The sequence below is a fragment of the Rhinolophus hipposideros genome (genome assembly GCF_964194185.1).
Source record: "Rhinolophus hipposideros genome assembly, chromosome: 8".
NCBI classification, from domain to species: Eukaryota; Metazoa; Chordata; class Mammalia; order Chiroptera; family Rhinolophidae; genus Rhinolophus; species Rhinolophus hipposideros.
Window position 1 is genome coordinate 44,477,153 of NC_138054.1, and position 21,083 is coordinate 44,498,235.

General features: G+C 36.3%; 1 protein-coding gene across 7 annotated transcripts in view; it reads right to left on the minus strand.

The window, feature by feature from the left end:
• LRRC7 (leucine rich repeat containing 7) overlaps window positions 1–21,083 on the minus strand; it is a 467,042-nt gene that overhangs the window by 155,344 nt on the left and 290,615 nt on the right. For all 7 annotated transcript variants that reach the window (XM_081056903.1, XM_081056902.1, XM_081056900.1 and 4 more), the window contains one exon: window positions 11,246–11,309. In XM_081056903.1, the coding sequence (XP_080913029.1) occupies window positions 11,246–11,309 (64 nt within the window). The remainder of the gene's footprint in view (window positions 1–11,245; window positions 11,310–21,083) is intronic.

Genomic DNA, 21,083 nt, shown 5'->3' on the forward strand with positions numbered 1-21,083 from the left:
AGATTTGACATTCCACTGTAACTGTGATGTCATACATACTGGTTATATGTGTTTTCATGAAAGATATTTCTATTACCAAGTAGGAATTATAGTGTGCATTCTATTTTACATCAATGCATGATAATTGCATTCAAGGAATTGCATTCTTTATAAGCATTATGTTATAAGCTTTCTCTGCAGCTGAATTAGGAAGACTATCAGATAATAGGTAAAAAGAAAAATAGTGAATTGAAACTCGAATTTAAGAGAAAAATAATAAAATCAAAGAGGCTTAAAGTTTTATTATATGAAATTTGATACATATAAAATACTATATCTAATATATATTTTAAGTTGCAAAACATAATAAAATGTACCCCTGTGAATCCACCATCATATTCTGTACTAATACGTCTCCACTCCTGTATCGCTACCTGTAAGCTCTTATCCCATTCTTCCTTATTCCCAGAGGTAACTGCAATCCTGAATTGTGTTTGACATTCCCTACCTTGGTATGTAATTATATTCTTTCACTTTGCTTGTTCTCCAGCTTTCTAAAACTATAACTATACTACAACTTATTTACCCTTTCTTTTCTTCATGAACAGTAATTTTTGTCCAGTTCTTGTCATTGCATCGTTGCTGTAAATATTCCTATAACTGCACATGTGCAAGAGTTTATCTAAGGCATATATGTAGAAGTGGAATTTTCTGATCATAAACTGTGCATATAAGCAAGTTGAAAAATAATGCATTTTATCACACACAGGCCACACACCAGTCTGCTATTTGCTTCCTCTGGGATCAACTGTTTTCTTTTTCTGGCTTGCAGAAAACTTCCTTATTTTGCTTCTTATCACTGATTCTTTTGATAAAGGATATAGCAAAGTTTTGGGGGGCCCTAAAAGACATTTGCTTTTATTCCATAGCCCTTTCCTTTCCAGTGCAGGGCAGGGAGGAGAGAGAGAGTGAGAGAGGCTGGGAGCTGGGAGCTGGGGCTAGATGAGGGGGATGGTCAGTGAGGGCCTCACACTATTTCTAGATCCACCTATTGATGCCATTTTCCCCCAGGCTCTGCTGCTCAATGGCTCCATTTTCCAGTACTCTCACTCATGGCGATTTGCTTTTGGGGCTCCATTATTTCCTCTACCAGTTGAAGACCATAGGAACTCTTAGCTCATTGGAGAGCTCTATATACCCCTGAAATATATACCTATCACAGGGCTTCTGGGTCCCATGACAATCATTCAATCTGTATTAGCAGACTTGATCATTCTATAGCTTTGGGAAGTTCCTAATACTCTCTGACAGAAGATAGTTCTAAACAAAGTTCCCAGAGGATTTTTAAGGATTCATAGAATCCACCTCCACATATCAACCTAATATGTGTAGTATCCTATCTCTGACCTGACCCCAAATAACACTCATAAAAAAAAGTGGGGTGGTAGAAAAGGGTAAAGAGGGTCAAATGTATGGTGATGGAAGGAGAACCAACTCTGGATGGTGAACACACAATACAACATATAGATGATGTATTATAGAATTCTACACTTGAAACCTATATAATCTTACTAACTAATGTCACCTCAATAAATTTATTAAAAATACATAAATAAATGGAAAATGGGGGGGAGAAAGACTATACCAAAAAATATTAATAATGGTAATATAAGGGAATGAGACTGTGGATGACTTTTAACTATCATTTTTATACTTCTTTTAACTTAAAAAAAAAATTATTGGGGTGACAACTGTTAGTGAAATTACATAGATTTCAGGTGTACAATTCTGTATTACATCATCTATAAATCCCGTTGTGTGTTCACCACCCAGAGTCAGTTCTCCTTCCATCACCATATATTTGATCCCCCTTACACTCATCTCCCACCGCCCACCCCCCGTTACTCTCTGGTAACCACTAAACTATTGTCTGTGTCTATGAGTTTTTGTTTCTCATTTGTTTGCCTTGTTCTTTTATTGTTTTTGGTTTATACACCACATATCAGTGAAATCATAGGGTTTTCTGTTTTTTCTGTCTGACTTATTTCGCTTAGCATTATACTATCAAGATCCATTCATGTTGTCACAAATGTTCCTATATCATCTTTTCTTACCGCTGAATAGTATTCCATTGTGTATATATACCACAATTTCTTTATCCATTCATCTATCGAAGGACATTTTGGTTGTTTCCATGTCTTGGCCACCGTAAACAAAGCTGCAATGAACATTGGAGCACACATGTCTTTATGTATAAATGTTTTCAGATTTTTTGGGTAGATACCCAGGAGAAGGATTGCTGGGTCATATGGTAATTTTATTCATAATTTTTTTAGGAACCTCCACACTGCCTTCCATAACGGCCGCACCAGTCTGCATTCCCACCAACAGTGTATGAGGGTTCCTTTTTCTCCACAACCTCTCCAACACTTGTTACTATTTGTCTTGTTGATGATAGCCATTCCGAGTGGGATGAGGTGATATCTCATTGTGGTTTTTATTTGCATTTCTCTAATATTTAGTGATGTTGAGCATTTTTTCATATGTTTATTTGCAATTTGTATGTCCTCTTTGAAGAAATGTCTCTTCAGGTCCTCTGCCGATTTTTTCAATTGGGTTGTTTGTTTTGTTGTTGTTGAGTTTCATGAGTTCCTTGTATATTTTGGATATTAGCCCCTTATCGGAGGCACTGTTTGTAAAAATCTTCTTCCATTCAGTTGGTTACCTCTTTATTTTGTCGATGGTTTCTTTTGCTGTGCAGAAGCTTTTAAGTTTCATATAGTCCCATTCGTTTATTTTAGCTTTTACTTCCCTTGATTTGGTGTCAAATTCATAAAATGCTCTTTGAACCCAAGGTCTACAAGTTTAGTACCTATGTTTTCTTCTATGCAGTTTATTGTGTCAGGATTTATGCTTAAGTCTTTGATCCATTTTGAATTAAGTTTGGTACATGGTGACAGATAGCAGTCCAGTTTCATTCTTTTGCACGTGGCTATCCAATTTTCCCAGCACCATTTATTGAAGAGGCTCTTTCCTTCATTGCATGTTTTTAGCTTCTTTGTCAAAAATTATCTGTCCATATTTATGTGGTTTATTTCTGGGTTCTCAATTCTATTCCATTGGTCTACGTGTCTGTTTTTCTGCCAATAGCATGCTTTTTGATTATTGTAGCCCTGTAGTACAAACTAAAGTCAGGGAGTGTGATACCTCCAGTATTGTTCTTTTTTCTTAAGATTCCTTCGGCTATTCGGGGTCTATTGTAGTTCCAAACAAATCTGGTGATATTTTGTTGTTTCTTGAAAAAATACCATTGGGATTTTGATGAGGATTGCATTAAATCTGTGTATTGCTTTGGGTAATATGGCCATTTTAACTATGTTGATTCTTCCAATCCATGAGCTCGGATTCACATCCTTGGTTAAGTTTATTCCTAGATATTTTACTCTTTTTTGCTGCAATTGCAAAAGGAATTGTTTTTTGTATTTCTTTTTCTTAGATTTCATTGCTAGTATATAGGAATGCAATGGACTTTTGTATGTTGATTTTGTAGCTGGCAACTTTACTGTATCCGTTTATTGTTTATAATAGCTTTTTGGTGGAGGCTTTAGGGTTTTCTATACATAGCATCATGTCATCTGCAAAGAGTGATAATTTCACTTCTTCATTCCCAATTTGGATGCCTTTTATTTCTTTCTCTTGCCTGATTGATCTGGCAAGGACTTCCAACACTATGTTGAAAAGCAGAGGTGATAGGGGACAGCCCTGTTGTGTTCCTGAACGTAGAGCAAAGGGCTTCAGTTTTTCTCTATTAATTATGACATTAGCCGAGGGCTTGACATATATGGCCTTTATTATGTTAAGGTATTTTCCTTCTACACCTATTTTATTAAGTGTTTTAATAATAAATGGATATTGTATCTTGTCAAATGCTTTTTCTGCATCAATTGATATAATTATATGATTTTTGTCCTTTACTTTGTTTATGTTATGTATCACATTGATGAATTTGCGGATGTTGAACCATCCTTGTGCCCCGGGGATGTACCCCACTTGGTCTTGATGAATAATCTTTTCAATGCATTGTTGTATTCGATTTGCTAGAATTTGGTTTAGGATTTTTGCATCTGTATTCATCAGAGATATTGGTTTGCAGTTTTCTTTTTTTGTGTTGTCCTTACCAGGTTTTGATATCAGGGTCATGTTGGCCTCATAAAATGAGTTAGGAAGTATTGTCTTTTCTTCAGTTTTTTGGAAGAGTTTGAGCAGAATTGGTATTGGATCCTCTTTGAAGGTTTGGTAGAATTCACTAGTGAAGCCATCTGGTCCCGGACTTTTGCTTTTGGGAAGGTTTTGGATGACTGATTCAATTTCGTTACTGGTGATCCGTCTGTTTAGATTTTCCAGTTCTTCATGATTCAGCCTTGGAAGGCTATATGTTATAAGAACTTGTCCATTTCTTGTAGGTTATTGAATTTTGTGGCATATAGTCCTTCATAGTATTCTTGGATGATCCTTTGTATTTCTGTGGTGTCCATGATAACTTCCCCTTTTTCATTTCTGATTTTGTTAATTAGTGTTTTCTCTCTTTTTATCTTAGTGAATCTAGCCAAGGGTTTGTCAATTTTGTTAATTTTTTCAAAGAAGCAGCTCTTCGTCACAATAATTTTTTCTATTGTCTTTTCGTTCTCTATTTCATTTAGTTCTGCTCTGATTTTTGTTATTTCCTTCCTTCTGTTGACCTTGGGTTTCACTTGTTCTTTTTTTTTCTAGTTCTTTAAGGCGTAACATGAGATTATTTATTTGGGATTTTTCTTGTTTCTTGAGATAGGCCTGTAATGATATAAATTTCCCTCTTAAAACTGCTTTCAATGCATCCCCAAAATTTTGGTAGGATGTATATTCATTGTCATTTGTTTCTATGTATCTTTTGATCTCTCCTCTAATTTCTTCTTTGACCCAGTCGTTCTTTAACAGTATGTTATTCAATCTCCATGTATTTGTGTTTTTTCCTGCTTTCTTTTTGCAGTTCATATCCAATTTCAAAGCCTTGTGATCAGAGAATATGCTTGGTATGATTTCAATCTTCTTAAATTTGCGGAGGCTGATTTTATGTCCCAATATACAGTCTATCCTTGAGAATGTTCCACGTACACTAGAAAAGAATGTATAGTCTGATGTTTTAGGATGAAGTGCTCTATAAATGTCAATTATGTCCATTTCATCTAATGTGTCATTTAGGGCTGCTATTTCGTTATTTATCTTCTGTTTGGATGATCTATCCATAGCTGTCAATGATGTATTTAAGTCTCCTAGTATAACTGTGTTTTGGTCAATTTCTCCCTTTAGTTCTGTTAGTAGTTGCTTGGTATATTTCGGTGCTCCCTGATTGGGGGCATAAATATTGATGACTGTTATGTCTTCTTGTTGTATAGTCCCCTTTACCATTATGAAATGTCCATCTTTGTCTCTTGTTATCTTTTTCACCCTGAAGTCTGTTTCATCGGAAATCATTATGGCTACACCTGATTTTCTCTGGGTACCATTTGCTTGGAGTGTCAATTTCCACCCTTTCACTTTGAGTCTATGCTTGTCCTTGTAGCTGAGATGTGTCTCTTGGAGACAGCATGTGGTTGGGTTTAGTTTTTTGATCCATTCTGCTACTCTGACTTTTTATTGGTGAGTTCAGTCCATTTACATTTAGGATGATTATTGATATGTGAGGATTTCGTGTCATTCTATCTTTAGTTTTCTGGTAAGGCTGCGTCTCCATTGTTTCTTTGTCTTTTTGTTGTTGTCTATTATTTCTGTGTGGTGGTATTCTATGATGTTTCCCTCTGTTTCTTCTTTTATTACTTCTTTTATTTTTCTTTTAATTACTTCTTTTATTACTTTCTTTTATTACTTCTTTTATTATTCTTCTTTTATTAGTATATATTTCAGTTCTGGATTTTTTTTTTTTTGAGTGGTTACCCTTAAGTTTATGTAAAAGAAAGTTTGATATTTAGAGTGTTCCATTTTCTTCAGTATGTTTACTTTCTCCATTCCCATATTCCGGTTCAGGCCTTTACTCTCCCCCCTTTTATGTTTTGGTTGCCACAAATTGTCCCTGTTGATGGTGGTCGAATAGCCTCCTTTAGTATTTCTTGTAATGCAGGTCGTGTATTAGAAAATTCCCTCTGCTTCTGTATGTCTGGAAAGTTCTTTATTCCTCCTTCATATCTAAAGGATATCTTTGCTGGATATGTTATTCTTGGCTCATAATTTCTCTCTTTCAATAGTTCGAATATTTGGTTCCACTCCCTCCTGGCTTGTAGAGTTTCTGCTGAAAAATCTGATGATAATCTAATGGGCTTTCCTTTGTAGGTTACCGTCTTCTTTTCCCTGGCTGCCTTGAGGATTCTTTCTTTGTCATTGATTTTAGACAGCTTCAATACAATGTGCCTTAGAGAAGGCCTGTTGGGATTGAGGTAATTAGGTGTTCTATTTGCTTCTTGGATTCGAGGATCCAGTTCTGTCCACAAGTTTGGGAAGTTCTCATTGACAATTTGTTTGAATATATTCTCTGTTCCCTTCTCTCTTTCTTCTCCTTCTCGTATGCCCATTATTCTTATATTGCTCTTTCTGATGGAGTCAGAAAGTTCTTGCAGAATTCTTTCATTTCTTTTAAGTCTCAAGTCTCTTTCTTCTTCCATCTGTGTAATTTCCAGGTTTCTATCTTCGATGTCACTGATTCTTTCTTCCATCTGGTCAACTCTACTACCTAAGCTGGTTATTTCATTCTTAACTTCTTCTATTGAGTTTTTAATCTCCAGAAATTCTATTTGGTTTTTTTTTAAGATTTCAATCTCTTTCGTAAAATGCTCATGTTGTTCTTTGATTGTGTTTCTGAGTTCATTAAACTGCATTTCTGTGCTTTCTTGCATCTTGTTGAGTTTTTCTCAGAACTGCAATCTTGAATTCTCTGTCATTTAAGTCACATATTTCAATATCTTTAAGTTCCTTTTCTGGAGACTTTTCACTTTCTTTCTGAGCTGTCTTGTTGCCTTGGTTATTCAAGGCAATTACTGATTTATTATTTCTCTTTCTAGACATCTACAGGAGTGGCTTCTGCAACAGTTTGATAGGAACAGGTCTTTCTTTTGTTTTCCAGTACTTGTTGGTAGAATGTTTAATTTTCTCTCCTACTGCAGCTTTTTTTCTCTCTCTCACACAGGAGTGATATGTTTTCTCTGCACTATTTTAGCTTCTCATACAATGGGGGGATTCCCTGGGAAATGAGCTTCTCCTCTGTTAACAGTTCGCTTGGGTCATAGGGCGCCATGTCCCTGTGGGACGTGGAGAGCTTTTGAAGTTCCAAATCTCTTCCTGCACCAGATTCAGAGCCCGTATGTTTCAGCAGTTCTGTTTCCTCCTGCAGGGATCTGCCCAGATTGGTGGGGCCAGGGGCGGGGTGAGTTGTTAGAGGTGGCCCAGAGCAATGGCGGCGACCACCACCACAGCCTGTCATGCTTCCACAGCTCCCTCCCCTTTGCCGGAACTAGTTGGGCTGCGAATTTGTGTCTGCGGTCCTCAGTTCTCAGAACAGCAAATTTTCTGTTCTTTTGATCTGACACTGCTACTGTTCCTCTTCTAGCACCGGGCAGGTGGGCTCTGCAGTGAGGTCTTAAACTACCGTTTTCAGCCTTCTTCCCTCAGTCTTTTCTCTGAGGTCTCTGCCATGAGCGTTGGGTTGAGCCATGTTATATGCTGCCCCCTGAGCCCTGTGGGCCCTATGCGGAGCCCTAGTAGTCCGAGTTTTTCCCTCTCCCGCAGCTGCAGTAGTTCCGGGATGCAGCAAGCTCAGAGCACTGAGCTAGGTCTGCGCCCTGTGCCTGTGCGGCTCCGTCTCAGCACTTCTCCCCTTTCCCTCCTCCCCCGCTCATGTGATTCGCCCACCTTTAGGTGAATTCAGTAGTGGGCCTCTTTGTCTTGCCTGTCTGCTGTGCAGAGAGTCCTTTGTGGAGTTATTGTTGTTCGATTAGTTGTAAATTCCACGGGAGCTTTACAGAGGCTCACCTCATTTTAAAAATGCATATTGGTTAATTTCATATTGATAAAAACAAACCATGAGAGAAACAGTTTAAAAAAAGAAAAGAAAAGAAAAGAAATCTACTATGTTCCCAGAAGTTTGCTCAGTATCTTCTGGTCGTACTGTCATTAAAAACGTAAGATAATTCCTGTTGTTTAGAATTTTTCATGATTACAAAGGCTTCCTTAAGTATATATTTCAACTTCAAACCTCATTTGGGATTTTACACTGATTCTTAAGCAAACTTTTGTTCTCTTTATGCTGCTGCCAGCCTCTAATTTTAAAGTTTTGTTTTTAAAAATTATTTACTTATTGTCATTTTTTTCTCCACATCTGTCTCTTTACCATGTCACACAAAATGAATCATCTAACTGTAATCTCCTTGGTGTCAATATCTAGCTACAGAATAGAATTCAATCCTTTTTCCTCTATGTGACAGTATTTCTAGGGGCCTCTTATCAGAGCAAATTCTCTTCCTTTCTCATTAAAGGTTATACTGCCAGGGAAACAATAGCTTGTCCTACACATGTGACTAATAAAAGCCAGACATTTGATTAAAAGTGAATAGCATTAGAAATGTGAATTTCCATAATTATACTCTCCTGTCCTTCCCTCCAAATAACTGAATGTTATCTAATAAAGGGTGCTAGGAAAAATGCCAAAAAATAAAAATTAAAAAGGTATATTTTATGAGACTAGTATGAAATATTGGGAGTTCAAAAATAAAACATGTTTCTGCTTAGATGCATGATGATTTCTTAGATACCATGAAGCATAAATGAAAAAATATATATTTTAAATTTACTTTTGCTAAGTCTATTTTAAAAAAAACAAACATGGTCTATTTATGTTTGTTTATCTAAATATTTAGAGTAAAACCTTGATTCATAAACTATCCATATGAAAGACTTCAAAATGATATACCTGACAGAATTGAAATCATTGAGATATATATTGTTCATGTATATGAAATTATCTGAAAAAGCCTATGAGATAGATGAGATTCATACCCTTATTTTACAAAAGAGGAAGCTAAGGATAGAGAGTGAGCTACAGACACAAAGGTACACAGCTACCCAGTCATGGAGTTGAGAGTCAAACTTCAGATGTTTGAATCTACGGTCCATGTTTTTTTAACTACTGCACCAAGCTACATCTCTTCATGGAAGCCTGGACAGATCTTAGCTTAACAACTAATTTAAAGCTACCTCTATAAACTAGTTTTGCCACTATCTGTTATTCACCACCCTCACCAATCCCTCCACCTACATTAATACATATCTGCTTTTAAAAAGCCAGAAGTACATTAGACTACATACTGGGTCCTCTTGCTATAATATCTGTTTGAGCCCACATTGCAGGCTGCCCTGTAACCAAGCTGAGTGCATGGAAAGAGAGGCAAACTTAGCAGTGCAATGTAGCAGGCAGAGGGAGGCTCTGAGGTTGATTTTTAGTTGGCCTCTCTCGGTTTGCATGTCATGTAGACTCTTAGAGCCCGTGTATACTGACCACTATTGGGGTGATGGCTGGTGAGTTACCTTCACAACAGAAACAAGGGGATGGACTGTTAAGCCTAGTGCTGGAAGGAAGACAGGGCAGAGACTCAAGCCAATGAGAGCTGAGGGGTGGCAATCCCAGCAAGAGGGATATGGCCAGTGCTCCCAGAGAATATTGCCTGAGCCCAAAGAACTGACCACAGGTTCAGAACTGCAGATGTAGGAGGCAGAATCAGTTGCAGACACCAGCCCAGAGGCCAGCATGTGCTGCCAGCACACTTCCGAAAACCAGCACTCTTTCCTTCAGGTCAATAAGACACGTAGCCTCCTTTGCACAGACCCAAATTCCATCTTAAGGAGAAAAGCTGGGAAGGTGAAAGGATACCTGAGAGACAGAATTTGTACCCAAGGAAGATGAACACAACTAAAGGAATCATGTGACTTTTTAAAGCAGATTAAACTTTTAACCACAGATGAAAAAAGGTCAGTTTTTACCTTCAATAAACAGCAAATAGAGGGTAGGATGAGAATCAGATTAATTGTGGTTAAAGCAAAACAAGTTATTTTCTTTGCGTACTCCAGATGCAGTATAAACTACACCTCCTCATCCTTATACATTGGCACTCACTGACAATCGCTTTTTTCCCTGGCCCCTATATGTATTATCTCATTTAATTCTCACATAAACCCTGTAAAGGAGGAACCATTATAATCTCCATTTTATACAAAAGGAAAATGAGGCTTAGAGGGGTTGAGCAATTTACATAAATTCACATCACTAGCAACATACCATGTTTCCCTGAAAATAAGACCTAGCTGGACTGGATCTTATATTATATTAAAATAAGATGGGGTCTTATATTAATTTTTGCTCCAAAAGACACATTAGAGCTGATGGTCCAGCTAGGTCTTATTTTTGGGGAAACATGGTAGCTGGGACAGAAAAGCTGATTAGTTACTTGAATGTTTTTAATTTAAAAATAGTTAAAATACATTTTAGATGAACTGGATTTTTGAAATTTGAAGATGTTCCAGTGGAAGACTTCTGAATGAAGAAAGCTGGGTCTGCTTGAGTATGTGCTTTCTAACTTGCATTTAAGATTTTAGTCTTCAGGCAAATTTTAAAGGAAACTTAAGCCTAGAAAGGAGCAGTCAGGATTCTGTCAATTTTGATGACAGTGAGGTCATAATATGTGTTCACTAGAAAGACACTTACAGTCCAATTCGAAATAGAAGACCATTGGCTTCTCCCCTCAACTAAGAAGCCTCTAAGGCAGAAGTCTGCAAGCTATGGTTTTTGAATTAATCAAGTCTTGGTTGAATTCCTCTTCAGCTACATAAAAGCTATGTAAGTCAGTGACTACTTTGAGTTCATCTCCATAAAGTTAACATGGCAACATGTCAAATAAGGATTAAATGAGATAACATTTGTGATACCCTAAACATGGTACCTGCCACATAGTTGGTGCTCAAAACTGTTAATTTGCATCTTCTTTGTTCCCCCAATGAATCCTAATGTTACTCAGTTCTCTGTGGCTTATTATATGTAGTCAAACAATCACTTTAATTCCCAGATTTTGTTTTTGTATTTAGCAAAAGCAAATGTGCACTTGCTGATTTAATACCACAGGCTACAAAGACAGAGCAAAATAAATAATGTCCTGAGGTGTATTTATCAAGTTTAGAAAATGCATTCACTTACCAAATCACTAAATTCATTATTGCCTAGGTCAAGTCTTTCCAGCTGGGCCAGTTTGTGCATTGACCTGTAACAGATGGAGAAAAATACTGTTGTGAGGCAGTGCATGACACATTACACCAAAAGACATTCCATCCATCCCCATGTCAGATTTACCTGGTTGCATAGTGCACAGAAATGGGGGTATTTTTCAGCGAGAAGTAAACTGCAAATATACAGTAATGTATGCAAACTGGCACCTGAAAACTTTTAGTAGCTTACCATGTTGCCAAATGCCAGTCTATAGCTGGAGTATAGCGTTGGCTGCTTAAAAACAACCTGGGAAGCTTGTGAAACAGGAGAAGGTACAGGGAGGAGCCCCCACATCTATATTTTTGGGAACCAATGGATGAATCCAATTCTTAGCAAAGCCTTCTACAACCCCACAATATAGACACAATTTCATTGTGAATCTTGTCATTTTCTACTTTCCTAAATGAATGTCCATTATAGACAAACTGTTTTACTCACTGTCTCCTCAACATATTGGCTTGGAAGCTGCTACAGCTCTGAATACTTGCAAAACTTTGGGCAAGAGTTGCTGCCAGGTTCGAGGTACCTTAGCACATGCTGTGTACACAAGCATTTCTCAAACCACTCTCGAGTACAGCATACAACATAAAAAAGATAGTGTTTTCCTGTGTCAATTTTTTTCTCTCCCCATTCACCTGAATGCTGTGCTTAAGTCCTGACTACACAGAAATTCCAGAGGCATAATTAACTCAATTCTTAGAAATTTTAGTTCTTTCACCTTTAGAATGGATATAGCGATTTTCTTATGGAGATTTTTCTGAAATACTACTATAATCCAGACACTGTCAGGCACTCAGAAATGCAAAAATGTGTGTAACTTTTCTTCACTCAGCAACTGTTATCATAAGATTATGTATCAGATAATCTTCTGGGGTCTGGGTTACAGCAGTGAATAAAAGAGACAAAAACTCCTGCCCCCAAAGGACTTTACATTGCAGTGTGTGTGTGTGTGTGTGTGTGTGTGTGTGTGTGTGTGTGTGTGTGTATGACTGGAGCTCAGGTAAAAGTTCTCAACTGGAAATAAAGGTCTGAAAAATAAATGTGATGTTTCTTATTTACTGTACCTGAAAATTATCTCTGCTTTTTAACACACATATCATTTGCTTTCTTTTCCATGGTTTATGTGACATTTATCACTTACTTCCTTTAATGATTAGTTTTTTTCCTATGTATATGCCCTTCTCCACCAGATCTTAAAATATGTTTCAAGGTGCCCAGAAGGGCCTTTATGGGACCACCAAGTACCCAGAGGTTGTAAAACCATGCCAACCAGCTCTGTAAGTGAGGATCTGCCTCACCTCTTGCCAAACCTCTACTACTGAGTAGGTACATCTCAGTAGTAGTAGAAAAGCAGTAGTAGCAGAAAAGTGGGTGGGCCCCATGAGAAGAGAATCAGATTTTATTCTGAGCCTGGGATACTGAAGAATGGCAAATTCTTGCAAATCTTGTTCCTAGACCACATGTCCAACAAGCAAACAATGAGCACCAAGGCCTTGGGAGTCAAGGAGAAGGACCAAGTGGCCGAGATAGTAAGTGAGTGTGAAATGACCACAGGGAGTAACAGAGCCACCTACAAGTGCATTTGACTTGACTCTGTAGCATTAGGCAACACATACTCTAGTGAGAACCACTGGGGGCTGAAGACCACAGGCCCTTCCACAATTTTCTGGATTCTATGAACCCTGTAGTTCCCACTGAACTCTAATGAGGGTATCATCAAAACAAAACGAAACGAAACAAAACAGATTTTTTTCCCCTCAGATCTAGTGATTGATGACCAAGACAAAATTAATTTTATTAAATGAATAAATAAGTGATAACTTGTACCTGAGTATACTAAAACATATTCATTAGTTATAGGATTTAACTTTTTTCCAAGCTAAATATTAGTGACCTCTTAAATATCCCTTCTGTGATAGGGTTTTCAGATCCCTAAACACCTGGATCGTCTTAATTTAGACCTAAAATTTACCAGTAGTTCTCTTCCAAAACAGGGCCAGGTCCAAATTTGGCACTCCTATTATCATAAATAAAGCTTTAGTTGAATGCAGGCATGTCCATTTGTTAACATTTATGCTTGTTTTGCACTGCAATAGCAGAATTAAGTAGAGACCATATGGATTACAGAACCCGAAACACTTCCTATCTCTGAGGACCAGGTGGACCTCAGAGTTGAACACTATTCTCTAGATGTGGGCTGACGAAGACCATGTAGAAAGAAAGTATTATTATTTTTTTTTATGTTTCTACTAGTGTAGTCTAAGTTTGATTTCTTTTGTGGGGGATAGGTAATCTCTATGTCACTACTAAGCCGTTTTCTTTTCCTAGTAGTTTTAGGCTACTGCTTTTGAAAACTTGAGTTTATAAATTCATACCTAGAAACTTTAAATGTATAACATAGCTCCCCTACCATTCCTTTTCCATTATTTTGAACAGGCAGCATTATTTTTTTCTTTTGCTTGTTTTGGAATAAAAATGGTTTCCCATGAGGTTTTGTGAACTATTTCCTGAAGCTTATGTTCTGTTACTTAAAATATCTTTCCTTCTATTTCAATTTTATTTCCGTTTATTTTTATAATCCTAGTTTCCATCATTGTTTAATTACTATCACCAAAGTTTCCTCCCATCATTATATTCTTACTTCTGTTTTGGAAGTTGTCTTTCCAATATGACTACTTACATCTTATAGCTTTAAAATTATTACATTTCTACTTTTGTTTTTGAAGATGTCATTCAATATTATTTCTTACATTTTACACTTTTCAAAGTGACTGTCATTAAACAAAAGGATTTCAACCAGTCTGTAACATAGCCTTCTATAACATTGCTTTTCTTGTTCAGGTGCTCTTTGCTAAACTATAGTCATTCTTTCAAATTGTCCAAAAACAAGACAAAACAAGAAAACAAACAAGAAAACCATGTTCCTTTTAGATGAACATATGCAGTAGGTTTGTAATTTCATCAGGATACAAGCAAGTAAACTTTGTCAGAAAAATAAAATAGAACTCATGACATTTTTATGTTAGTATTATTCTTTTTGGGCCCTCATTCACTCAATTTACGCTTCTTATTGCAGGTCCCATGTGGACACTGGAGTTACAAAGATTTTTGGGCCTCAGGGTTTCTCAGCCTCAGAACTACTGACATTTTGGACATGTCACTTCTTGAATATACAAGCCTACTGTGAGCCTCAGATGCTATTTACCACATCCTACACAGTCTCTACTCTGAAGACTTATTTTCTAAATGGGAATGACCTTTAAATGAATAATTACTTCATAGGGTGATAAGTGCTAGAATAAAAGTATGTATAGATTGCCATAGGAGCTCAAAAGAAGGAACACCTAACAGTTCAGTAATTAGGGAAAACTTTAAGAGACGTGACATTTCAGCGAGGTTTTGAAGAACCTTGTTATATGAATCACAGGAATTTGCACATATTAAAAGAAACAATGAAAATAATATCCTTAAAGGATATAAAAGATTTTGGTTCAAAGAAATTCTAAAAATTCCCATTAGAGTTTGTTGTAGGAAATCCTATTATCCTACCCTCATGTCTGGATAAGGGGATTTCTGGGATGTAGCTGTATTGTACACTATGGAATGGTTAGCAGCATCCAAAGCCTCTATCCACCAGTTACCAGTAGCACCCTCTGCAGTTCTCACCACTAAAACACCTAGAGATATTTTTGAATGTGCCCTGGGTTGGGGTGAGGGGAACAAAATCACCTTGAGTTGAGATCCACTCAAGGCCTAGAGAAATACTTCAGGTCTTTATCTCCTCACCTTACTGATTTGGGGGAGGGTGAAATTCTTATCCTCATTTGTTTACCTCCTTACTATACTAGGCAGGCTCCCCTGTGGCCTGTCTTTATGCAATTCAAGCCAGCCTGCTGGAGAGATGTACTCGTTTGACTGCATCTTCTTCCTTACCGTAAGCACGTGCAAGTCTGGGGCCTATCTTTCTTTCCCCACTAGGATCCCACTGGTGTGATTTCCCCTTACAAATGACCAGTCTTGAACACGTGATCACCACCATAGGTCAGTGAGCAAATATTAGGACTTGGTCACAAGTTTGGGCCATGTTCTCAGTCAGTAATATTGACAATTTGATCTCTATCTAGCTGAACCAAATATTGTGGGATATAAAACTGAAAGCAACAAAGGAACAAGACAAACAAAGAAACAAAAACTCATAGACACAGACCATAGTTTAGTGGCTACCTGAGGGAAAGAGGGGTGGGGAGAGTGGTAGATGAGCTTAAATGGGATCAAATACATGGTGATGGAAGGAGAATTGACTCTGGGTGGTGAACACACAATGTGATATAAAGATGATGTATTACAGAATTGTATACTTGAAACCTATGTAACTTTACTAACCATTGTCACCCCAATAAACTTTAATTAAAAAAATATTTTGCTGATTATTTAGATTCATTTGTAAGTTCACCTGGTTATCTAATGGAGCAAATTCTAATGAAACGGTTGTATTAAATAATGTTTACCAACCTATGGTCATATTATATATGTAAAAATTGTAGAAATGTGTAAAATTTCTATAATCGATACTCTTATCATTGCTGTTTCTCCTGCCTATGATATTCTTCCCATAAATCTCAGAGCTGGTACCTCTTTCTCATCTCAGCTCATAAGTTTCCTTATGACACAAGTCCATCCCCACCATCCAAAGTAAATTCTCCTTCTTGACTTCACTTTACATATATTTTTGCCCTGTTTCATTTTCTTCTCAGCACTTACCACTGAAAAACATCATATTTTTATTTGTTTCCTAAGTGTTTTTGCCCTGGTAGATTGAAGCTTCATGAGAGCAAGTCACTTGGCAATCTTATTCACAGCATAAATAGCTCAATCAGTGTTTGTTTAATGAAGATATTCATACATGTATGAATGAATTTTTACCAGTGAGAAGTATGAATTGTAGAATATTTACAAAGACACAACACTCAATTTCTACCAGGCATCTACAATTTACATTTGTCAGGGAGATATCCTGATAGGCCTGTTTTAATGAATACTGTCAAGAATATACATTATCTCACGTATTGTGGAATATGCATGATGGATGAAGGCATGATGGATGAAAGCTGAGGTTCACCAGTTCCTGGATAAATCTAGTGTTAAGTTGACTTTCTGACATTTCCAACGATAGTTTTTGTTTGTTTGTTTGTTTGAATTCAAATAATAAAAGAAATATTAGGTAAGTTTTTCATTTCTCTGAATATCTGAAATACAGCAACAAAACTATGTGTGTAGAGTAGTTTAGGGCATGGAGTCTAGATTCAGACTACCTGGGTCTGAAACCCAGTTCTACCACTCACAAACTGTTTGAGTTTCAACAAATTTAAGCACATCTTTGCATCTCAGTTTTCTCATCCATCATATGGGAATGCCAATAAGAATCCTTATATCATAGTGTTATTGTGATGACTAAAATACTTAACATAAATAAAACACATAGCTAGTACCTAACACATGGTAAATGCTCTGTAAGAGCTAGTTATTAAAATACTTAGGAAAGGTTTTCAGAGTTGGAAATAACTTAAGAGATTGTCTAGGTCAGAGTTTCCTAAAGTTATCTTAAGGATTTACAGGTGTTGCTTGATTTAAAAAAAAAAATAAAAAATTCAGATTGCCAGTGCATTTTGGCAAAACTTGCTGAAAAAATGTTAAATAGATTTCTTGTTGGCAGGACTTCTCAGATCAAATATAAAAATGTTTATTGTAATTCTCTAACAGATGGAAATAGTTTGGACTATTTCCTGTTTATGTGACCAAGAACATTTTTCTTTTCTTTCCTATAGTACATTTCTTAGATGAGGACAATGCTTAAAAAAATTTTTTTGAAAGATGATGAAATTAAGTTCTTGTCTATGCCAGTCCATGAAATCACATACATACTTAGTTATGAAAACACAGGCCTACGTGTCTCTAAGTTTCTTTTTATGAGTATTTCAATTTCATCAGATCATCCTCATTTGTCTACTTGGAATTCTGAGCTGTTAGAATTTCAGATCACTTCAGTGCCCAACATTCACTTCGGTCTCTCCTTGCATTTATGGCTGGTTTAGTCATGACACCCTGGCCTGCCTTTTACAGTTGTCTTAAAGACCATGTTGTTTTTTGACCTTTGGCATTATTCACTGCAACCTCAGTAAAGGGAAATGCTCACTTCTCAGGAGAGGAGAATTGGTGACTTGCTCAAGGTCACACAGAAAGTCGGTGAGAAGGTTAACATAGAATCATCTCCTCTCCCAGCACAGGCCAGGAATCTAAACCTGGCCTGATTTCTTTGGCTTGACCATTGTGTAGATCTGATTTGTTTATTTATTTATTTATTAAATGGAATGTATGTGGTCTACAGCTCACTCTAACCTACAAAGGAGTCAGTAAACTTTTACTGTAAAGGGCCAGATATAAAGTGTTTCAGGCTCTGCTGCCCATATGGTCTCTGTCTTAACTACTCAGTTCTGTCCTTGTAGTGCAAAAATAACCACAGATGATATGTGAACAAACGGACCTGGCTGTGTTCCAATAAAGCTTTGTTTACAAAAACAAGTATGCCAGATTTGGATCATTTTTTTAGGGTACATGTTACTGGAATTCAGGAACATTTATTTTTAATACTGTAATTTGCTTGCATTTGTGAATATTAAGTCCTTACTAGTATCCTATTACTTTATAGCATTTATCCAGTTGCAAAACTGAAAAAAGATTCCAGTTGGAACAATGATGGAAAATAATGCCATAACTAGGTGCATCTGTCACTTTGATAAAATTATATAATCTATGATTTTCTTTTCATCAGATTCAGAGGTTTTATGTATTTAAATGTACAATTACCTCTGAAACCATATAAAGTTGGCAAGAATGTTGTTTGCCCATAAATTCCCAGTGCAGTAACTTGGGTTTGCTGAGTTTCACATGATTCTGCAAATTTTTGGCATGGGCTTAATAAGCATTATTGGCTTTTACATTCCAGCTTTTAATTTGTCTTTCGAAGGCACTTAAATACTCTCTCTAATTAGTGACAATTCATGGCACAAGGATAGAAAACTCGTTTCTGCTGTTACTGTCTGATGCATCATTCTTATTGAAACTTAGAGTAAGAATACACTGTCTTTCCACTTTCTTTCATCTATGTCCTATGTTTAATGGACATTTGCATTTTAATATTCTCTTGTTAAGAATCTCTCTTTAAATAAATCTCATATTATAAATTTTGAAACAAATTGTTTTTGATAGCACAAGTACTAAACTTTAGAATGCCCAGGAATTGATATTCTTTAAAAACACAACAGCTTGCACACCTCATGTTAAAGAAACATCAACCTATCATCTTTTAAAACTAGGAAAAATTAAAAATCTAGTGTCCAATGGCAGATAAAACATAATTTCCATTATCAAATGCTTTATATAAAAATTCCCCTTGATTATTATAATAGCTTAAACTAATGTCACTGATAATGATTTTTATATACACGACAACATTTCAATTCAACTCCCTCTAACAACAACAACAACATAAAAAGTCAACTGGTTTCCTGAAATCTTCCAGAAGGATATGTAAGCAAACTAAATATCTATTATTTTGTCAAAAAATACTGTGAAGACGTTATTTTTTAGACAAGTTTGTTAATGTTTCTCAATTAAGATTTTCCTCCTTGCAGTATTTAAATTATTAGAATAAACATTTAAAATATATAATTGGCATCAAGCTGTCAGGTATTTCGAGTATTTGCTTTGGAAATACTTTTTTCCTTTTAAATATTTAAAATTTAAAGGTTTAAATTGATTTTGTGATGTCTTATTGGAAAATTTTTCTTTCCTCTAATTACTTACTCCAATTTACTGCACAGCATGAAGAAAAGATTCTATATGAAGAAATAAGCTCACAAGTAACCTGTCAAGAATAGTTTTAGTTTATATAGTAAGGCATACTTGTTAAATGAAGTAGTTTAAAGTGACAAACAGAATCTGAAGAATAGCAACGGGATCTAAGACAAATTCTGCACTACTTTTTTTTTTATTTTTTTATTTTTTTTATTTTTATTTATTTTTTTTATTTATTAGTTTCAGGTGTACAAGACAAGGTAATACTTAGACGTTCATCATTTATATCCCTCACACTGTGAACCCCCCTCCCCCCATCCACTATCCCTCCGACCTCACACTGAACCATCACATTATATCTGCACTACTTCTTATAAGCCTGAATTTCATTCCTCTATATAGTCTTTTTGGGTATATAATCAAAAACCAATCATTCATTCACTCTGTACATGAATTTTCCCACTGGCCAAACGTTATTGTGCATTACTAATTGTATAACAATGCAGCAAAGATAAAATTTTGCTTGTAAGGGTTTTTGAGTTCTTTGTGGTGAAAAGGTACCATGTAAGCAGGAACCATGACAATATTATCTGCCGAGGGCTGTACCCCTGGAACTGAAGCTCAATGCTTACACTGCAGCAGTCCAATCAAAAGGTTATGTGAAACATAATCAGTTATGAAGATGCTCCTTTTCACTACAACATATTGCAACCTACATTATATACTCATGAAGACATTTTACTTCTACTTAAAAGAATACTTAAGCAGAGTTAAGCTATTTTAAAACTTCTATAGATAACTGAGCAGGGAACAACAATATATTTCTTTTCTAAGAGACTCCTTTAACACACACAGGTACACACACATACACAGGTGTTTTAGGCACCTTGCTTCTTCCTATACAGCCTATAAAAATGTATTATTTGTTACATTGGGCTTTCTGAATGTCAATTCATGTACTGCTATGTAGATTTGGGCTTAGACTGCTGATACTCTGATGTATAATATGAATGCAATCGTGTGACTAACATGTCAGAGAATTTGAACCTTAGAGGACAAAGGCCTTTGAAAATAATTTGCCAGGTAGCCATGGTGGGTTTCCCAGGCAACTGTAGTTTCCCTCCCCTTTCTTGCTTGACAGCACTCCTTGCCCTGCATCAGAAACTAGAGATGCCAGATAGTCAGTAGGCAGACCTTTGCAGTTAGGAGATGAACATAATGATGACTCAGTTCTGGTCACTAGAACAGGAAGCGGAATCTTTTGGGGAAGAGTCTCAGGAAGAATTTCTTTGTTGATTTAAATGATGCAGGGAGGCACGAAAATTTTTCACCTGTCCTCCTTTTTTTTTCTTTTTCATGGTTGGATGAGAATTTGGTGTCTGGAGTTGCAGTAGATACTACGCAACCATGAGGTAACAAGTCCAAGGATGAAAGCCAACATAGTGGGGATAACAGTATAAAAAAACTGAAAAAAGACCTGGCTTTTGATAAAATCATTAAGCTACTGAAACCAACTCTGGAACCATTTATCTTGAAACTGTTATAGGCAACAATATACCTACTATTTAAAAAGTCACTTTTACTAAGAATTCTGTTTCTTATGGCCAACAGCATCCTTCCAAATACATCCATTCTATTGCACTGTTAGGTACCTATAAGAGTGTGTCACATAGTTTGTTGGTGGCAGGTCTAACACAAAAATAGAGCTCTCTTAGGTCTCAGAAGTCTGATCAGACACACCACACTTTTTCAAAGAAATTAATATCTTAGTATTTAATTAAGCATAAATTTGCACTTGCGAATAGGAGAGATAAAGTACACTTTAAATAATTTTAAAAGAAATAGAAAATATATACAAAAGTATTTGCATGGTTTTATATGTTAATCATAGCTTAAGAAAAACATTTCTACAAAT